This window comes from Zonotrichia leucophrys, chromosome 3, assembly GCF_028769735.1.
Source record: "Zonotrichia leucophrys gambelii isolate GWCS_2022_RI chromosome 3, RI_Zleu_2.0, whole genome shotgun sequence".
Classification (NCBI taxonomy): Eukaryota; Metazoa; Chordata; class Aves; order Passeriformes; family Passerellidae; genus Zonotrichia; species Zonotrichia leucophrys.
The window spans coordinates 17,931,816-17,948,677 of NC_088172.1; the positions used below are offsets into that span (position 1 = coordinate 17,931,816).

Below are 16,862 nucleotides of genomic sequence, written 5' to 3' on the forward strand. Positions count from 1 at the left end.
ACAGGAGGGCAACTGCTTTCCGAAGTAGCCTAAGGAAAACCCGTGGCTGATCACACGGGTTTGTTTTCCCTGGAGGATGTGGTGAGGAATGCCGACGTATAGGGAGTGGACGAGGGATGAAGGCACCCGTAGGCAAGGAATAGATCACCCATGTCCGGATCTTTCCTCAGGAACCCAGACGGAAACCCCTAAAAAGCAACTTTTCCCTCGCCTCAAGCCCGACTGGGGGCACAGGGACGGCAGCCCAGCCCCGGGCGCGGCTCCGGGCAGCGCTCACGGCGGGGTCGGCCGCGGCTCCGGGCAGCGGGCAGGCGCCTCCTCGAGCGGCGCCCCCGCTCCTGACGGCGCTTCCGGCCGGGGGAGCCGGGATGTGCGTCCGGGTTGGGTCGGCCCCAGCGAGCGGTTTCCTCTCCCTCCCCTCCGTCTCCTCTTCCCTGCGCCCCTGCACCGTCGTGCCCTCGGAGGGAGCGCCGCCCGCTCCGTGAGGGGTTGGTGAGTGGGGCCGCGGGCGGGCGGGGATCGGAGCCAGGGCGCCCCGGACCATGGGCGGGAGCGGGGCCGGGGCCGCGGCAGGGGCCGGGGCGGCCGAGCCTCCACCCTCGGCGTGGCCCCTCGGGCAGAGCCGGGAGGTGCCGGTGGGATGGATCCCTGTGGGGAGACTCGTGGGGGGCTGCCTCTGTTCTCGCCCAAAACGGCCATGCGGCTTCCCGGTGCTAGCGGGGCTTGCCGAGCTCCGGGTAGCCGGGTGTGTTCCTGCTAATGTCGGCAGGAAACATCATCTGTCCGAGCGAGCCGAGCCAAGGGATCCGATAGCCGCGCCCTGCCAGCACGGGTGTGAGCGTGGTGATGGGCAGAGCCTTTAAAACGGGAGTATCTTCCCCTCGTTCCAAAGCAGCGTGATCTGATTCTTGGGAGGAAATTTGCAGCTGTAAAATGTTGCTGTGATGATATCCCGGCACGGCAAAACGTGAGGGAAACTTAGCTTTTATCAGGTGGGCAGTGGTAAAGTTGCAGCAAGTCCGAGGGCGGTCAAGAGAGACTTCAGAGCCTTGGAGCAGCTGGTTAAGGGAGCGGGAACACAAGCAGTGTTCTTTTCTGGCTTTCCAATCACAGGGAATGAAATAGGAAGAGCCTGGTGTTATAGGCAGAATTTTGATTTTTTGGTGGTGGGGGATCAGTCTACACAACAACCATACTGCTACCAACTCTTTACAAGAGTTAGTAGGACTCACTCAAGTAGTCTTAGACTAGATGTGAAAGGGAAAAGGGATAAAACCAGGCTCCCTAGAGAAAAGTTTGAGGGAGGCATGCATTTGAGGGATGGAGGTCCAGAGAGTGGTGGTGAGTAGAATTAAATCCATGTGGCAGCTGGTTGCTGGTGGTGTTCCCCAGGGCTTGGTGTTTGTGCCAGTCCTGTTAAATAACTGTACCAGTGATCTTGATGAAGCGATCATGTTCACCCTGTCAGTTCGGAGGTGACACCAAGCTGGGTGGGAGTGTTGGTCTGCTGAAGGGCAGGAAGGCTCTGCAGAGGCATCTGGACAGATTGGATTGGTGGTCCAAGGCCAGGTGTGAGATGAAACAGGACCAAGTGCCAGCTCCTACACTTGGGTCACAACAACCCCATGCAAAGCTACTGGGGATAGAGTGGCTGGAATGGGGCCCAGTGGGAAATGGCCTGGGTGTGCTGGTCAGCAGCAGCTGAGCATGAGCCAGTGTGTGCCCAGTGGCCAATAAGGCCAATGGCATCCTGGCCTGTATCAGCAATAGTGTGGCCAGCAGGAACAGGGCAGGGATTGTCCCCTTGTACTCAGCACTGATGAAGCCACACCTCAAAATCCTGAGTGCAGTTCTGGGCCCCTCACTGCAAGAAGGAAATTGAGGGGCTGGAGAGTGTCCAGACAAGAGCAGTGAGGGGAAGGGTCTAGAACACAAGTCTAATGAAAAATGGCTGAGGGAGCTGAGGTCATTTAGCCTGGAGAAAAGGAAGCTCAGGGGAAATGTTACTGCTTTCTACAACCGCCTGAAAGGAGATTGTAGCAAGGTGGGGTTTGGTCTCATCTGCAAGTAACAAGCGATGGGACAAGAGGAAATGGCCTCAAGTTGTGCCAGGGGAGTTTTAGGATGGATATTAGAAAAAATTCTTCACTGAAAGGATTGTCAAGCATTGCAAAGTGCTGCTTGGGGCAGTGAGACAACATCACCATCTCTGGAGGTATTTGTGGCACTTACAGACACGGTTTAGCACTTGGCAGTGTTGGGTTAATGATTGGACTTGCTGATCTTTGAGGTCTTTTCCAACATTAACAATTCTGTGATTTTGTAGTTCAGTGCCTCCATTTCTTCCTCACTAAGAAAAAAAGCCACCAAAACATCAGTGAAATATCTTTGCATTAAGCCAAATAAATTATTCTCTACTTCTAATTTTTATTAATTTTCAATTTGTAAGTGTCAAAGCAAAGCTAGTTAAATAACTTGCCGGAGGTCACTTAAGCAATCTGTGACAAAGAAAGAAATTGTACTATCTATATGCACCCTAATCTGTGTGATCATCTTGCCTCTTGCTTTCTATTCACAGCATTTTGATGAACATAATAGCTATTTACTTTGTTGACAGAATCAGTAGTTTCCTGAATAAACCAGAGAGTCACCTGAGACGCAAAGATGTTGGAAGAAGATATGGAGGTGGCCATCAAGGTGGTAGTAGTAGGAAATGGAGCTGTTGGGAAGTCCAGTATGATTCAGCGATATTGCAAAGGGATTTTTACAAAAGACTACAAGAAAACTATTGGTGTAGATTTCCTGGAAAGACAGATCCAGTATGTATTAAACAGATGACATACTACTGATTTTTACCTCTCTCTCTATTTCTTTTTTCTGTTGTAATCCTAAAATATATGAAGGCTTGGAAACAAAGCCTGCTGTTTCTGAAGCACACTAAAAGGAGTTGTTTTCTCTCTTGCACTATGGGCTAAAGTTATATCCTTTATTCTCCATCCAAAATTTAAAATTATAAATAAAATCTGGAATATCTGGCATGCCAGGCTCCTTGACAAGTTTGCTTTGTATTCTACCACCAGCTGATTATTTTAAAATTTTTTTAATGATTTCTTGTGAAGAAGTAAAACTGCTTATGATAAAAAAATTACACAAATTTGTTAGCCAATGTAGAAAAAAACTACTGGGAAAAATGAGTGTCTTTATGCAGTATAAGCAGGTTTATACCAACCCTATTATGTTGGTAAAGTGGAAAATCGTATGATAATGAGAAGTAAGAAAATTCTATAAGTTCTGCAAGCTGATGAAAAAGGCAAAAGCACCATTCCTCAGGCACCTAAGTTTTGTTTTGATGTCTATCTTATTTTTCACTGTAGAGGGAAATGTAGAGGAAGAGGAAAATATAATACAGATTGTCTGTAAAGAGGATATAATGTAGTTGAGGGACTATTGCCATAGTATGTTATGAAGGTGAATTAATATTAATTATAAGTTACATTATGTTTAAATCCAGTTAAATTTTATTTGGATTACTCCTATAGTGTAGAAACAGAAGTATTTCCATGACATTTGCTTTGATTTGTTCCTGTTACTGTATTGATGACAAAACTGTCTTGTTTATTTCAGAGTTAATGGTGAAGATGTCAGGCTAATGTTATGGGACACTGCAGGTCAAGAGGAATTTGATGCAATAACTAAGGCCTACTACAGAGGTGAAAATACCATGTTTGTTGTTTGGTAGTTGGGGTTTTCTTGGTCGGCACATCTCTAAAATATTTTCATATCCTTGTATTAAGAATTTTAGTTATTTCATGTGTGTGTGCAAAGCATGCTTAGTTCAGCTTTTTCAATTCTTAAGTATATTTTCTCTTTGTGCAAGTTCCTTGTCTTAATTATGTCCACTTTATGCAGTAGTGCCCTTTAGAAAACATTGAATGAAATGAGACAAATGTCTGCACAGAAACTGGACAGAGTGTAGATATTCAAACCATCAGATGCAAATGTGTATTATCCCTCTAAAAGTGTTTCATTACTTCTGTGAGACACACATTTGTAAATATTCCAAAAACTGTGGATGAGGCACATAGTAATTAATCCAAGGGGGGGAAATCCACCAGTCATCCTGGAAAGACAGTTTACAGGGCACAAGAGTTCTTTTGCTAGTGCAGTGTGCCTCAAATACATTAAAGAGCAGTAACAAAAGTGTATTTACTTCATCAAATAAACTGTATTATTTGTGTAAAGGCAGCTTATCTATTTAACCTGTTACAAATTGTGTACTTTAGCTTTCTTTGCTTATAATTTAACAATGGTTCTGTAAATAGATCTCTTTGTTTGTTTGTTTTTCTTTTAATGGGAGAGATACAAATGATTTGGCAAAGATTCCACTGTTCAGTTCTTGCAAATTAATTACCTGAGATGGGGGAAAATATACTGCTATGGTATAAAATGATCTCATTTGGAGATAAAGTAATGATTATGCCAGGCTGTTTCAGGGTGTTACAGTCTTATGATCGTTTTGTTTCATAATCAATTTGCTAATTGGTGGGGTTTTTTGGTAATGCTTCCTGTTGTTGCCTGTGATTGATGATTACTATTTCCTTAGAGAAAGGTTTTCTTTTGTCATGTGGATATAAATAATTTACAGCTGGCAAGTTGAGCATACGAATTTTGCATGGTAGTAGTTGATTCTCTTGGAGCTTCCTTTTCACTGTCCTGGCCTTTGTTCCTCTTGTGTGCTTTGCTCTCCCCAGTTGTTTCAAGCCAAAGACCTTTTCTCCTAATTACTGGGACTGATAGGTTAGAATATGGAGCGCTGAGAAGAACTCAGGACTACATCTACTGGCCTCACTTACAACAAGCAACCTGCTGGTTTAAAAACAAAATAAAAAATTTGCATTAATACCTTGAAATCCCGGTTATGACTCAAGCCCAGCGTAGTGCTGTTAGATCTCTGCTTGGAGTTCTTTGTACAGAAGTTCTTCAGCACAATCAGCCTGTTCACATTGTAGCAGCATGATGGGTATGCAATAAATAGTTCAAGGTGTCAGATGCAGAGACTGCTCTACACTAGAGTTTGACTCATGAAGGATGAGGGAAATTGGATGAGCCTGGAGTGCAGTTTTGGTCTAGCCTCAGCAATCACACTATTATAGAAGAAAAAGTCAAGCTTACTTTGGAAATGCCAGGCTTTTATTGTTAATAAGGGGAGGGCACCTCTAAGTTAGGTCAGATAGATGCAGGATGTTAATTTAAGATTTGTCCCTCCCATAGGTCACTGTCCCACTATCATTGCACTGGGGCTTATGTACTCCCCTGGGACACTGTGTATTGTCAGTTCCTCAGTGCTCACACAGGAATGCTTCAGAACCTGTCTGAGTGTTTCTTGTCCAGGGACCAAATTCATTCAGCCTTGCAGAGAAAGAGCATTGGAGCTGACACTGGATTTGTTGTGTGGTTTCCTACATGCAGGCAAGTGTGTGCAGCCAGTGCAGTTGCATGCCCACAGTCACACAGTGCAAGGAGTACAGCAGCCTAAATTCAGAGCTGAAGGAAGCGCTGTATATATTTAATAATTTATTTTTTGTATTGTCCCATGGTTCTTCTCAGCAGTTTCTATGTGATTGAAGTCAAATGTTTCTCAAAGCAGTATTTGATCATTTCTTCGTGCATGTATCTTCTTCCTTGTACTACCACTGGTGTATCTCGAATATCCTTGCTAGGTTTTTGATGGAAGACAGACATCTTGCTCATTAGTGTGTTACTCAGTTGCTAATTAGTCAAATTGTCAGGATCCTCATTTTGTTGCAAAATAGTTCATTCTTCATAATCAAGCCTTCATAGGATTGCTTTCATTTGCATTTGTTAATTTGTCTGTAGTAAACATGATAATGGAAGACCCTAGTACAGTTATTTTAGGTACTGTCAAGGAGACATTAAATCCTGCTGAGTCTGTTCTGTCAAAGACAGGCAGGATCCACAGAAGTTAAAACATCAGCAGTAAACAAGAATTTCTGGATGATAATACTGGATTTTGATCTCAGTGTGAGATTGAACAAGTCACCACCAGTTTTATAGGGAATATGTGCTTTCTGTTGTAGCTTGGATAGCTGAGGCAAAGTACTGAGTGAAATGAGTAGGGTCAGGTATAAAGCCTGTGAGAGTCCTCTCATGGCAAGGAATTTCCTTACACTTTCTATTACAAAGGCTTTGTACTTTTATGAAAGGAAAAAAATGTGTAGTCTATGCAGATAGGATAGTCTGCTGAGGCAAATTCAGCTGACAAGCTCGTGCTTTACTTGAATTAAGTAGCACTAGTCTCTAAATTCTTTTCTGAATTGCTCTAGGTATAAATATTATGTCAGTGATTCTGCAGGCAGTTGAAGCATTTTAAAATATGGAGGAATTATCAATGCAGTAATTGCACACAATGTCATTTTCTTCAGTACTTTAAAGTAGCTTTTTGGAACAGCTTCTTACAAAGGAGCTTTAATTTAAAATATTCATTGAGAACATCCTGAGCTGTTATGTTCCTGTCTGACACGGTCCTGAGCCTTTGCTGCTGGTGCCTGTTGTACATAATCTGTTGTATGACAGAGGTGGTGTATGACTGCATTAGCAGTGGGTGACTGACATAGTAATGGTACTCACTCTTGAATACTGTCAGTGCCTGCATAAAAAGGTGTTTCTATGGTTAAATTCTAAGGTTTGTCTATTTTTTTCCTCCTTAGAACTCTTAGATGGATAATATAATTTCTTAAATTGTTTATGTTTTCAGTAAAATTACTGAGTATTTAGCAGATTTCTTGAAGATGAAAAGAATTTGCATATTAAAATCTCTGCTCTGCAGTGTCTTCTGTTGAACTCTGTTGCCATACTAACTTCTGCACCATACTGAAGCACACTTCAGAAGGATCACAGTTGATGCAGTTTTGCATTGAACCTGAGAAGAAAAACTGCTTTTGTCTTCTTAAATAAGCATCTTACAGAGTTATTGGATTAGTTAAGTCTGATATTTATGATCCAGTGATTGAAAACTTTTGCAGATGTTTGGAAATACACAATAACACAAGTGTATAGAATTTCTCTTTGTTGATGACACTTTGTTTTACTGTTGTTTGTTGTAATAATCTTGAAGGTCCTCAAAAATATTTCAGTTTGACTCTTTATTAAAGCCTGTCATATAATTTCCTTTTGAAATGAATATGGGCAAGCTGAGGTATTTTTACTGGCCTTGGCCACTGCATTCTACCTGTACTATATGTAAACTGAATAAAGTCTGATGTAGTGTGCTACCTTCTCTTTACCTACCACATGCCAGGGCTTTTCCCTCTAAACCTACTGTTACTTGTGGTAGCATTCAGAAGGAATGGGTGGAAGGAGAAAGATGAAGTGAAGGTGTCTTAGTTTGGAAACTTCACAAAGGATTTCTTGGTCTTGAAACTGAACAAAGTGATGTTTACAGATGGTGGGAGTATTTTAATAAATGCTCTCATCTCCATTATGCTACTATGTCAGATAATAGGCAAATGCAAACTAACCTGCTTTGGAAGGAATAATGTATTTTACACCTTTGTGGCAGGAATTGCATCAGAATAATTGCATATGTTAGAGTACAGTGTGGACAGTAGGGAAAACAAACAGTTTGACAACACAAATAATAGCAGACATTATGGAAGGCTGCATTGCTGCTTTTTTACAGGTAGAGCTTCAGTTGAAGTTCTTAGGGCAGTTCTTACTGTTTTGTCTAAAACCATACCAGAAGAGTCTTAATATGCATATGGAGGAATGTTAAAGAGCAAAATAGCATAGGAAATCTTTCTGGAAATAGACTCTGAACTTGGCTTTTAAAAAGCTAAATAACAGCAAACCTAGTAAGAGACTCTGTGTGCTTTGTGCTAGAGAAATAGAAAGATAAACAGAGTACAGGAATGAGGGAAACTTCATGAAACTCAGAAATAAAATTCATACTGATGAAAAATTTTTCATGCTGTATGACATCAATGGGAGATGTTCATCACAAGATTATGCTAGAGTCTCAAAAACACTGGCTATCTATTCCTTTCTTACTCTGTTACTAAGTAACTAGCACATTGAAGGCATATAAATAATGAAGTGTGCAAAGAAAAGCAGTTTCTGAAGAATAACAAAGGGCTACTGGACAGTCAGAAGACTACACACTAATATTTCAGCTGTGGAGGTACCTTCTCAGTATCCATGAAGTTTAACTGTTGTTTATTTACAAAACTGCAACAAAGGGTTTTGTATAATTTATCGTAGTGCTCTGATAGAATTATTAGACTATCTGATAGTATTAATTAGAAGCACATTTCTTTTCCCCCAAAAAGTACTAACAATTTACTTGAAATAGTCACAACTTCATCTGAAAACGTTTTAAAGTTTTCTGCTTTTCAGAATCCAGATTACTGTACCACAAAGAATAATGTGAAATGTGCTTTGCAGATGCTGCATACAGGAAAAAATCTGCCTTCTGGCCTCCATTAATCTATCCGTAAAACAGCAATAAATGAATCTCCCCTTCCCCTTTTCCAGCTTTCCCAGACCTCCTTCTGTTCCTTTCCCCTGCATACATTCAATATGCTGGAATTAGCCTTAAAGGTAACAGACCCATAGTCATCAGAAAGATGGCTGTAATGACCAAAGTAATATGGCAATGAATTTTCATTTAGGCAATCTATGACCAGTGGTTTGACACAAGCTGGTAGTAAAAGTGCATGTTTGTGGGAAAAATTTTAAAAATCCCTCATATTTTAAATAATTACAATTTTTTTCTATTGTTTATTGGCTAATTTGGGTGTATTTGTATTTGTAATTTATTTGTATATTTCTAGGAGCCCAGGCTTGTGTTCTTGTGTTTTCGACAACTGACAGAGAGTCCTTCAAAGCAATCCCTACCTGGAAGCAAAAAGTTGTGACTGAAGTTGGAGACATTCCCACAGTTCTTGTGCAGAATAAGATTGATCTTCTTGATGACTCTTGCATAAAGAAGTAGGAGTTCTATTGTACTACTTTTAAAGATCAATAGGTGCCTCCTGTATTCACAAGTTTTAAAAAAAGAAGTCAGTGAGAGTTTCTGGTGAAGAGTTAAAGTATCTGGGTGGTCCCACCTGTGTCCTGCATCTAGACATGCCCTAGAAGCACACGGGGTGGGTGTTGCTGCATGACTGTAGACAGTCACACTTGGGCAGATGTGCTGCAAAGCTAGGAGCTTTCTGTTTATTTCATGCTGCATCCTGAAGCCAAAAGTAATAGAGGAAAGACATAAAAAGATTGGTTCTGGCATAGTATGATTCCCACCCTTTTTTTTTTCCCTAAAAATCTAAAACTATAGATTTTCTCTCCTGTTAAATTTCAGTTACCTTTAAACTGTGCTGTGCACCATGGAAGGCACATTGTCTGTTCAGCTAGTAAATGCTTGCTAATATTCTTTGCTTTCTTTAATTTGTTTTTTATTATTCATTTTTATCAAAACATTGTGACTCTGTAGAAATATATATGTGGTAATATTCTCAGACTGCATGGTGCTGAATCTTCCTTGCTGTATTTTTCTTTACAGATTTTATTGTCAATTCATTCTGCCCTTGTGTGTGTGGACCAATTTCATTCTTGTCCTAAAATCAGCTTAACAAATGTGTTTATTTATCACAGCATTTCATGTAGAAAATAGTGCATGATCAAGTTGATCATTCTCCACTTTTTCAATTTCTATCATCTTCCTGAGAGATTTAAATATTTCTTCTTTTTTTTGTTGTTTCCTGCACTGGCTTTCTTTGTTGTCTGTTTGCTATCATTGATGGCATAAATCAGCTTCTACTTCTTCTGCAAAGAATTCTGAGGATTTTTCAAAGGAAAAGCAAAATTGCATTTGAACTCCTCCTTTATTCATGGTATGTCACTTAGGTTTGGTTCTCAGAATACTCTGTCAGCCTCAGTAACATAATCTTTCTGATGATTTGATTTTCCTTAGGGAAGTATTCATAAGTTTCTTTAATATAAGTTCTTTTTCACTTCACAGAAGAAAGTAATTCTTGATTTCATCTGTGCACTCATCTGATTGCATAGCATACTGCTTCATTAAGATATGCTTAAGGATTAATTTTTGTTGTTGTTTAGAGTTTGCAGTGATAGTGCTGTTACTTACAGCCTCCTTCCTTTTGGTTTCACTGACACACTTCTTTGAACCCCTGGGAAGTTTTATGTAATGAAGTCAGTAAATACTGGACAGAATTCCTTTGAGTCATAAAGACACTGCATGTAAAATACCTTCTTTTTAGAGTGGAGATAGTGTAAAGAAATTAAGGATTAGGTATTTTTTGACTGTCTTGAATTTCTCAACCCACTTTGCCATGTTTAACTTAAAGCAAAGCATTTTGTTGATAAGAATAAATGCTGAGGAATGAGCCAAGTAAGGCCTTACAAAGCCGTCTTGTGTTGTGCAGTGAGGAGGCAGAAGCGCTGGCAAAGAAGCTGAAGGTGCGGTTCTACCGAGCGTCGGTGAAGGAAGACCTGAACGTGAGCGAAGGTAGGCGGTGCTGCGGGAAGGGGTGTGGGTGAGGGAAGGAACGTGAGCGAAGGTAGGCGGTGCTGCTGGACGGGGTGTGGGTGGGGGAACACCTGAACGTGAGCGAAGGTAGGCGGTGCTGCGGGAAGGGGTGTGGGTGAGGGAAGGAACGTGAGCGAAGGTAGGCGGTGCTGCGGGAAGGGGTGTGGGTGAGGGAAGGAACGTGAGCGAAGGTAGGCGGTGCTGCGAGGGGCGTGTGGGTGAGGGAAGGAACGTGAGCGAAGGTAGGCGGTGCTGCGGGAGGGGGTGTGGGTGAAGGGAGGAACGTGAGCGAAGGTAGGCGGTGCCGGAGGGGAGTGGGTGAAGGGAGAGCTGAAGGTGAGCGAAGGCAGGCGGTGCCGCGGGGGTCGTGTCCCGTCCTGCCCGCTGCTGCAGCCTGAGCATCCCCCCGGGTTAGAGCCAGCTGGCTCTTACACATCCTTGCATGACGGTGGCAGCCCTCTTTATATTCCATAGCAGCGTGCCTTAAACACAGCTAAAACTACCTGTGTTCAGTGGGTTAGGCCCATTTCTGTGTGCACATCTTTCTCTTCCACTAACAGACACAGCTGCGAGGCTCACAAGTGCCAGTGTGTTACGGCTCCTCAGTCCTAATGACTGGCAGTAAGCACGAGCTTTTAAAACAAATACACATAGTAGAAGCTCAATTATTGCAACATAAAAAACTGTTGAGCATTATTTTGTAATTTTAATAGTTAATAAGCAATTTATAGAAACAATTATTTTATATTTTAGTCCTATTTAGATAAAGTACATTAAAAGATTGCATCTCTTGTAGTGTTTTGTCTACTGGTGATATTTGATTAGTTCCTAAGTACCACTTTTAATGTACTTAATTTCATAAGAGTAGTGTTAAAATTTTGAGTCTCTGTCTTTTGTGGACTGGGTTTGAATAATCATGTACTAGACTCCCTAATAATATATTCTTGTTTAATTAGCCAAGATTATTAGTAAACTCCCTGTTTCTTCTATATTAACATCATTCACCATGGGAAAAATTTGCAAGAGAAAATGTAAAAGTCTTTTGTATCATCTTTAAATGAGTTTAATTACAGATGTAAATAATCATAACACATCTAGGTTCTAAAAATTCTGCTTTAGTTGTATATTTTTTCAGATTCCTAGGTCAACTTTATATATGCCAATAGAAATGAGGGTTGTATTAGTTAATTAGAAAAACCTTGTTGCCAAGTTTTATTAATAGACTTATTTTACGTGACTACTGTTTTTCTAATGCTTCTTGCAATATATATATATAAAATTCCTACATTAATTGTATATTGAGTACATGTATTGTATATTGTATACAATTGTATTCAATTGTATATTGAATACATGACTGTAACAAGTTCCAAGTTGCATTAATTGAAACATATGGCAATATGTGTGTGCCTTTTTTTTTTTTAATATATATATATATAAGAGCATTGAGATATTTCTGTGCAGGACTTCAGAGTACTGTAATCTGTAAGAGCTGGGTTGACACTGGAGTTGTTGTACCCTTCACAGTAGTGATGTTGTTACTTCTCATCCAGGGCTCCTCTCCAGCCCTCTCTGAATGCCTCACCCCCTTTTATCCCAGCTACCTCCACGGGCTACAGCTGCTGCCCAATTAAGCACATCACAACTGCAGCCCATTTACAATAACTGGGATCAGGGCAATACAATACAGAGATCTTTTACTGCCATACATATATTTACAATACATATATTTACTCAGGCCCCTACATGGAGTGACCTGGATTCTGCCCAGGCACACAGGCTTGCCCAGAATCGCTCACCAGCTTGAGCTAAACCTGGGATGTGAAATGCACTTTTGTCACCATGCAGAATTTTAATATAACGGCATCATGATGATGATGATGATTATCTTTAAGCATTCTGTGATATACCTTTTTTCTTTTTTAACCTTCCAGTTTTTAAGTATTTGGCTGATAAATATCTTCAAAAGCTCAAGCAACAAACAGCAGAAGATTCAGAAGTAGTGCATACAAGTAGTAACAAGATTGGTATGTATACTATTAAAAAAAAACCCTAGAAACAGTATTTTGTGCCATCAAAGCTTATGGTTTCATCTGTTTTCTTATGGAATAAATACAAGGGGAATCAGAGTCTAATTATTACCTCCCTATCTTAGGATATCATCTCTTTCTGCAAAATAACTTTGTGACTCTTTAAAATTACAAGATGGCCAAACTGATGCACAAAAGTTTCTAGCTAAAGCATGGCAAGTGCCCTTTTACTAAATTCATTTAAACAAGATTGTGCAAGGATTTGAGAAGGATGCTTGTTGGGTTTTTTAATGTAATTACCATTATATAGCATTGCTCATCTCAGTGTGGACTTAAAAGACTCATGGGGAAAGAATCTGGCATGTAATCAGAAGGTGTTTGGAAGTTGCCTTCTGTAAGAAAACACTGAACTTCTGTAGTTCTTCTTTAAAGCTTTTCTGAGTCAGGTAATTTATTTTCCTTAAAGCACTCCTTTTTTATTCCAGCCTTTTACTTACATTTATATCAACAAAGTTTCTGAATTTTAAGTCGCCATCTCTGAGTATGTTACTCAACTAACCACAACTTTGTGCAGTTAGTAACATACACATACACAGATGAGTACATATGCTGCCCTTCAATTACACAGGTGCATACCAGCTTTAAATACTGCCTGGCTAGTAATTGCAACTGCCTCTACTTCCAGTTTAGCTGCAAAATTTACTCAAAATAGATTTAAAAGCTAGTGCATACATTTGAGGTGCTCTGCTGTGCCTTACCAGGTACTGTGTCTAAAGTGTTCATGTATTATGCTGCAAGCAGTAAACAAATGCAAATGCTTCTCTTGTCTGAATTCTGTAGGTGTTTTTAATACAACTGGTGGAAGCCACCCCAACCAGAATTCTAGCACTCTTAATGGTGGAGATGTCATCAACCTTAAACCCAACAAACAGAGGACCAAGAAAAACAGAAGTCCTTTTAGCAACTGCAGTATACCTTAGACCACTTTTGGAGGAAATGAAGCAGCTCAGAGAATTGGATGAAGTTGTGCAATTGACTACAGAACAAAGCCAGCTGTAGAGGTATTTTTACCGGTGCTTTAGCAAATCTTGTGCCTCCTAGACAGAGGGTGGATTTTGATAAACTCGCTGACGCCATGGGTTTGTTGTGTGCCGTGAGACACCTGGTGGTGACACACAGAACCGTGGCTGCCTCGTGCACTTTGTACAGATTAGGTGAGCTTTTCCTTCCTCAAGGAATTACTTACAGAGCTATGAACTAGGTATTGCTGAATTGCAAAGCACATTTAATGTAAGGATAATACTTACACGTATAGGTACGGACTGTAACTCTATGGCCCAAGGTAATGTAGCAACCTTGAAACTAAATTTCAAAGAAAATATTAGAATTGGTTAGTCAGGACACTTAACAAGATAAATGAAGAGCAAAAAAACACGACTTCATTTTATGCCTGACCATATTAATATTCTGCCAGGATTCTGGCAGTCCTGTGGGTGCAAGATCCTTGCATTATATATGTGTGTGCTAAGGTATATATGTAAACATTTGGGATGAATATCTAGGCTTGGTTCCAATGTGTACATTACTTGGAGATCAGCTAATGATCATCAAATAGCATCTTCTGATTGTCCTTTAAAAATGTTGCATTTCAAATGAGGCTTTCCAAGCTGCCACTGTGTATGTTTAACTTGCTATACTTCGGGCCTAAAAGCTTAGATTTAAAAATGTGTGGTGCCAAAAATGCTCCTTTTTACCTAATGCTATGCTACAGATGTTTTGTAAGTTTGTTTTTCTCAGTCTTAACAGGTTGAACAAATAACACTAATAGCTATTCAGAAGGAACATATAATCATGTTCTTGTTCAGATTTGATTGTTGTATCCTGTGTCATCTTATGAAAAAGGAATTTTCAAAGTGGTGTTACAAAGTATTTATCTTATTTGAAATTTTTTCATAGATACCATAAACTAAGTTACAGGGATCCAAAAAATTGCAGCTGATTATGTTAGGGAGACATTCTTGAATGTTGTCTCATATTTAAAGTTAAGGAAATCTAATTCTGCAAGATGAGAGACATGGCAAAAAATTTTCAAAGTGCTTCAGTAATTCTACAGAACTGATGTAAATGTTTAGGAGCCCAAATCTAACTTCAAGGTTATTTGGGCTAAGGCTCCTAAATCACTAAGGTGCTTTTAAAGATGCTAAGCAAGATACCTTTTATTTAGCAAAAATGAACACTTTATAATCCTCTTCAAAAGTATGCATGCCTTTTAAAAACTATCCATTTTGTTTACATGTTTTTGTATGGTATGATATAATTTTAACTTTCTAAGATTTCTACAAGTCTGCCAGTGACAAATGCAAAATCTGCTGCTTAAAAAAAAATCAGAGTTTTAATAATTTTGTAAATGGTGTATGAGAATGAAAATTGGTTGAGTGATCCTGTATATTTTTGAAGGAAGGACTTTTCACTATGTGAATTCATGTAGGAAGCTTGACTGACTTTGTTTCTAAGTCAATGAGTATGAAAACTGAAATGTATTCTTATTCCCACTGTCTGCAGGGAGAGGAGTGAGTGGCAAGTTATGCACAAACACTAAAGATCTCTGAATCTGTATTTTATGTTTACTGTATGAGGCTTTGTACCGAGTACCACAGTTTCTTTGACAAGCTGTTAGAGATCTCCTGTTGCTGGCAAGAAAGAGGGCACTCCATCCCTTTTGCTATTGCAACAAAATTGTGTGTTCTTCACTGTAATGTTTGTTTCCTGTGTTTTCTCTTGGATTAAGGCCTCTATTTTTTACCAAGTGCATTTAATCACTGTATGTATAAATGGAGTCAAGTCCTATCTGTCTTAGCAGTTTAAGAAGAAAGGTACTTGGGATAAGATGATTGAACATCATGGGGCCACCTCACAACTTAGGGGAGAGTGTATGCATGAAGAATGTTGACAGCTGTTTTTAATATGGAAACTTTTACATTTCATTGTCTGTCTACAAGTTTCATGGGGTTTTATTCATTTTTCATGAAAAACAAACAAAACCACAAAGTGTTTGAAACATCTTTTTTTACCTTGTTTGACTTTGTACAGCGTACTGAAAAGTAAGTCTTTATTATGTATAATGACAATTTGTACTATTTTATGTTATACTGTAACACACTGTACAATTACTTAGATTGTTTGTATTTAGAGTATGTCACTATAAACTACTGCTTTTAACAACTCAGCAGTTGTTTCATAGGTGGAGACTTGACAGACTTGATAAATTTAAGGTATGTTGAAATGTAGTGCATATACTTTAATGTAGGAATAGTTACTTGCAGCATTGGGTAACAGTGAGTTTTCATTTTACTCCCACCCTAAATCTGAAGTGGATCTTTCTTTGTTGAGACCTTGCAGTGCTTGTTCTCTAACATGACTGTGATGGAAACTGCTCAGATTAACATCTTACTGGGAAGTGCCCTGCATGTACGCTGCTTCAAAATTTTGATTCTTTATTCTACTGGGGTTAGTGTGTAGGTGTAAACCAGATGACTTGCATATTGCAGGAACCCTTAGGTATTCACATCATTCTTCAGTGGCACCAACTTTTGCCTTTTGGAAGAAGAGACATCCCTAAATGTTTTAGCACTTGTGTTGTCCCTCATGAATATAATATAATATAATTTTTGTTATAAACATTACTTCATTCTCCACTCAAAGTGTACTCGTTAAAATATCATATGTTTTAGTTAGCAAAACCTACAGGTGCAGGGCTGGTAATAAAAATGCTCTTCTTTTTGCATCCCTGGGACTGCATGGTGGGTGAGGAGGTGTCTCTGTTACATCCATGATACCCTGGGTTAAGAGCAAGAGATTCTTGTGCCACAAGACACAAATTTCATTGCACTCCTGTAGATTCTTTTTATATCTCTTGAATAGCTCTTTGGCTGTATTATCTGGATCTTGCCACAATTCTTTGCCCTTGGCTGATAAAGCTACCACTGGCAGGAAACTTCAATGATTGTTAATGCCTTAGTGAAACAGGGATTCACTAAAGATTATGACACTACACCTTTGTCACTTCTGTGTTGTATCCATTCAGTGAATGGGTGTTCTCCCAGTACATGGGGCATTGTTAGATGCAAAGCAGTAATGCTAGGGATGTATTTCCAACTGGAAATAGCAAATCTCAAAGTTGTATGACTGATCACACGAATTTTTGTGTTTGTGGTTAATTTTGTGTGTGTGGTTAATTTAAAAAAGATTTTAAATATTCCACATAAGACAAT

The 16,862-nt window shown here is 39.7% G+C and overlaps 1 protein-coding gene across 3 annotated transcripts; it reads left to right on the top strand.

Moving 5' to 3' along the window:
* Positions 1-325: 325 nt before the first annotated feature.
* Positions 326-16,375, top strand: RAB23 (RAB23, member RAS oncogene family). Of its 3 annotated transcripts, none has more exons than XM_064707522.1 (7): positions 326-488; positions 2,618-2,819; positions 3,625-3,710; positions 8,850-9,006; positions 10,458-10,540; positions 12,496-12,588; positions 13,432-16,375. In XM_064707522.1, exons 2-7 carry the CDS (start codon positions 2,665-2,667, stop codon positions 13,569-13,571), a joined length of 714 nt encoding a protein of 237 aa, XP_064563592.1. In that variant the 5' UTR covers positions 326-488; positions 2,618-2,664; the 3' UTR covers positions 13,572-16,375. The 3 variants fall into 3 exon arrangements, with proteins under 3 accessions (XP_064563592.1, XP_064563591.1, XP_064563593.1); XM_064707521.1 differs by having other exon boundaries at positions 327-492; XM_064707523.1 differs by lacking the exon at positions 326-488 and adding an exon at positions 664-967.
* Positions 16,376-16,862: the final 487 nt, after the last annotated feature.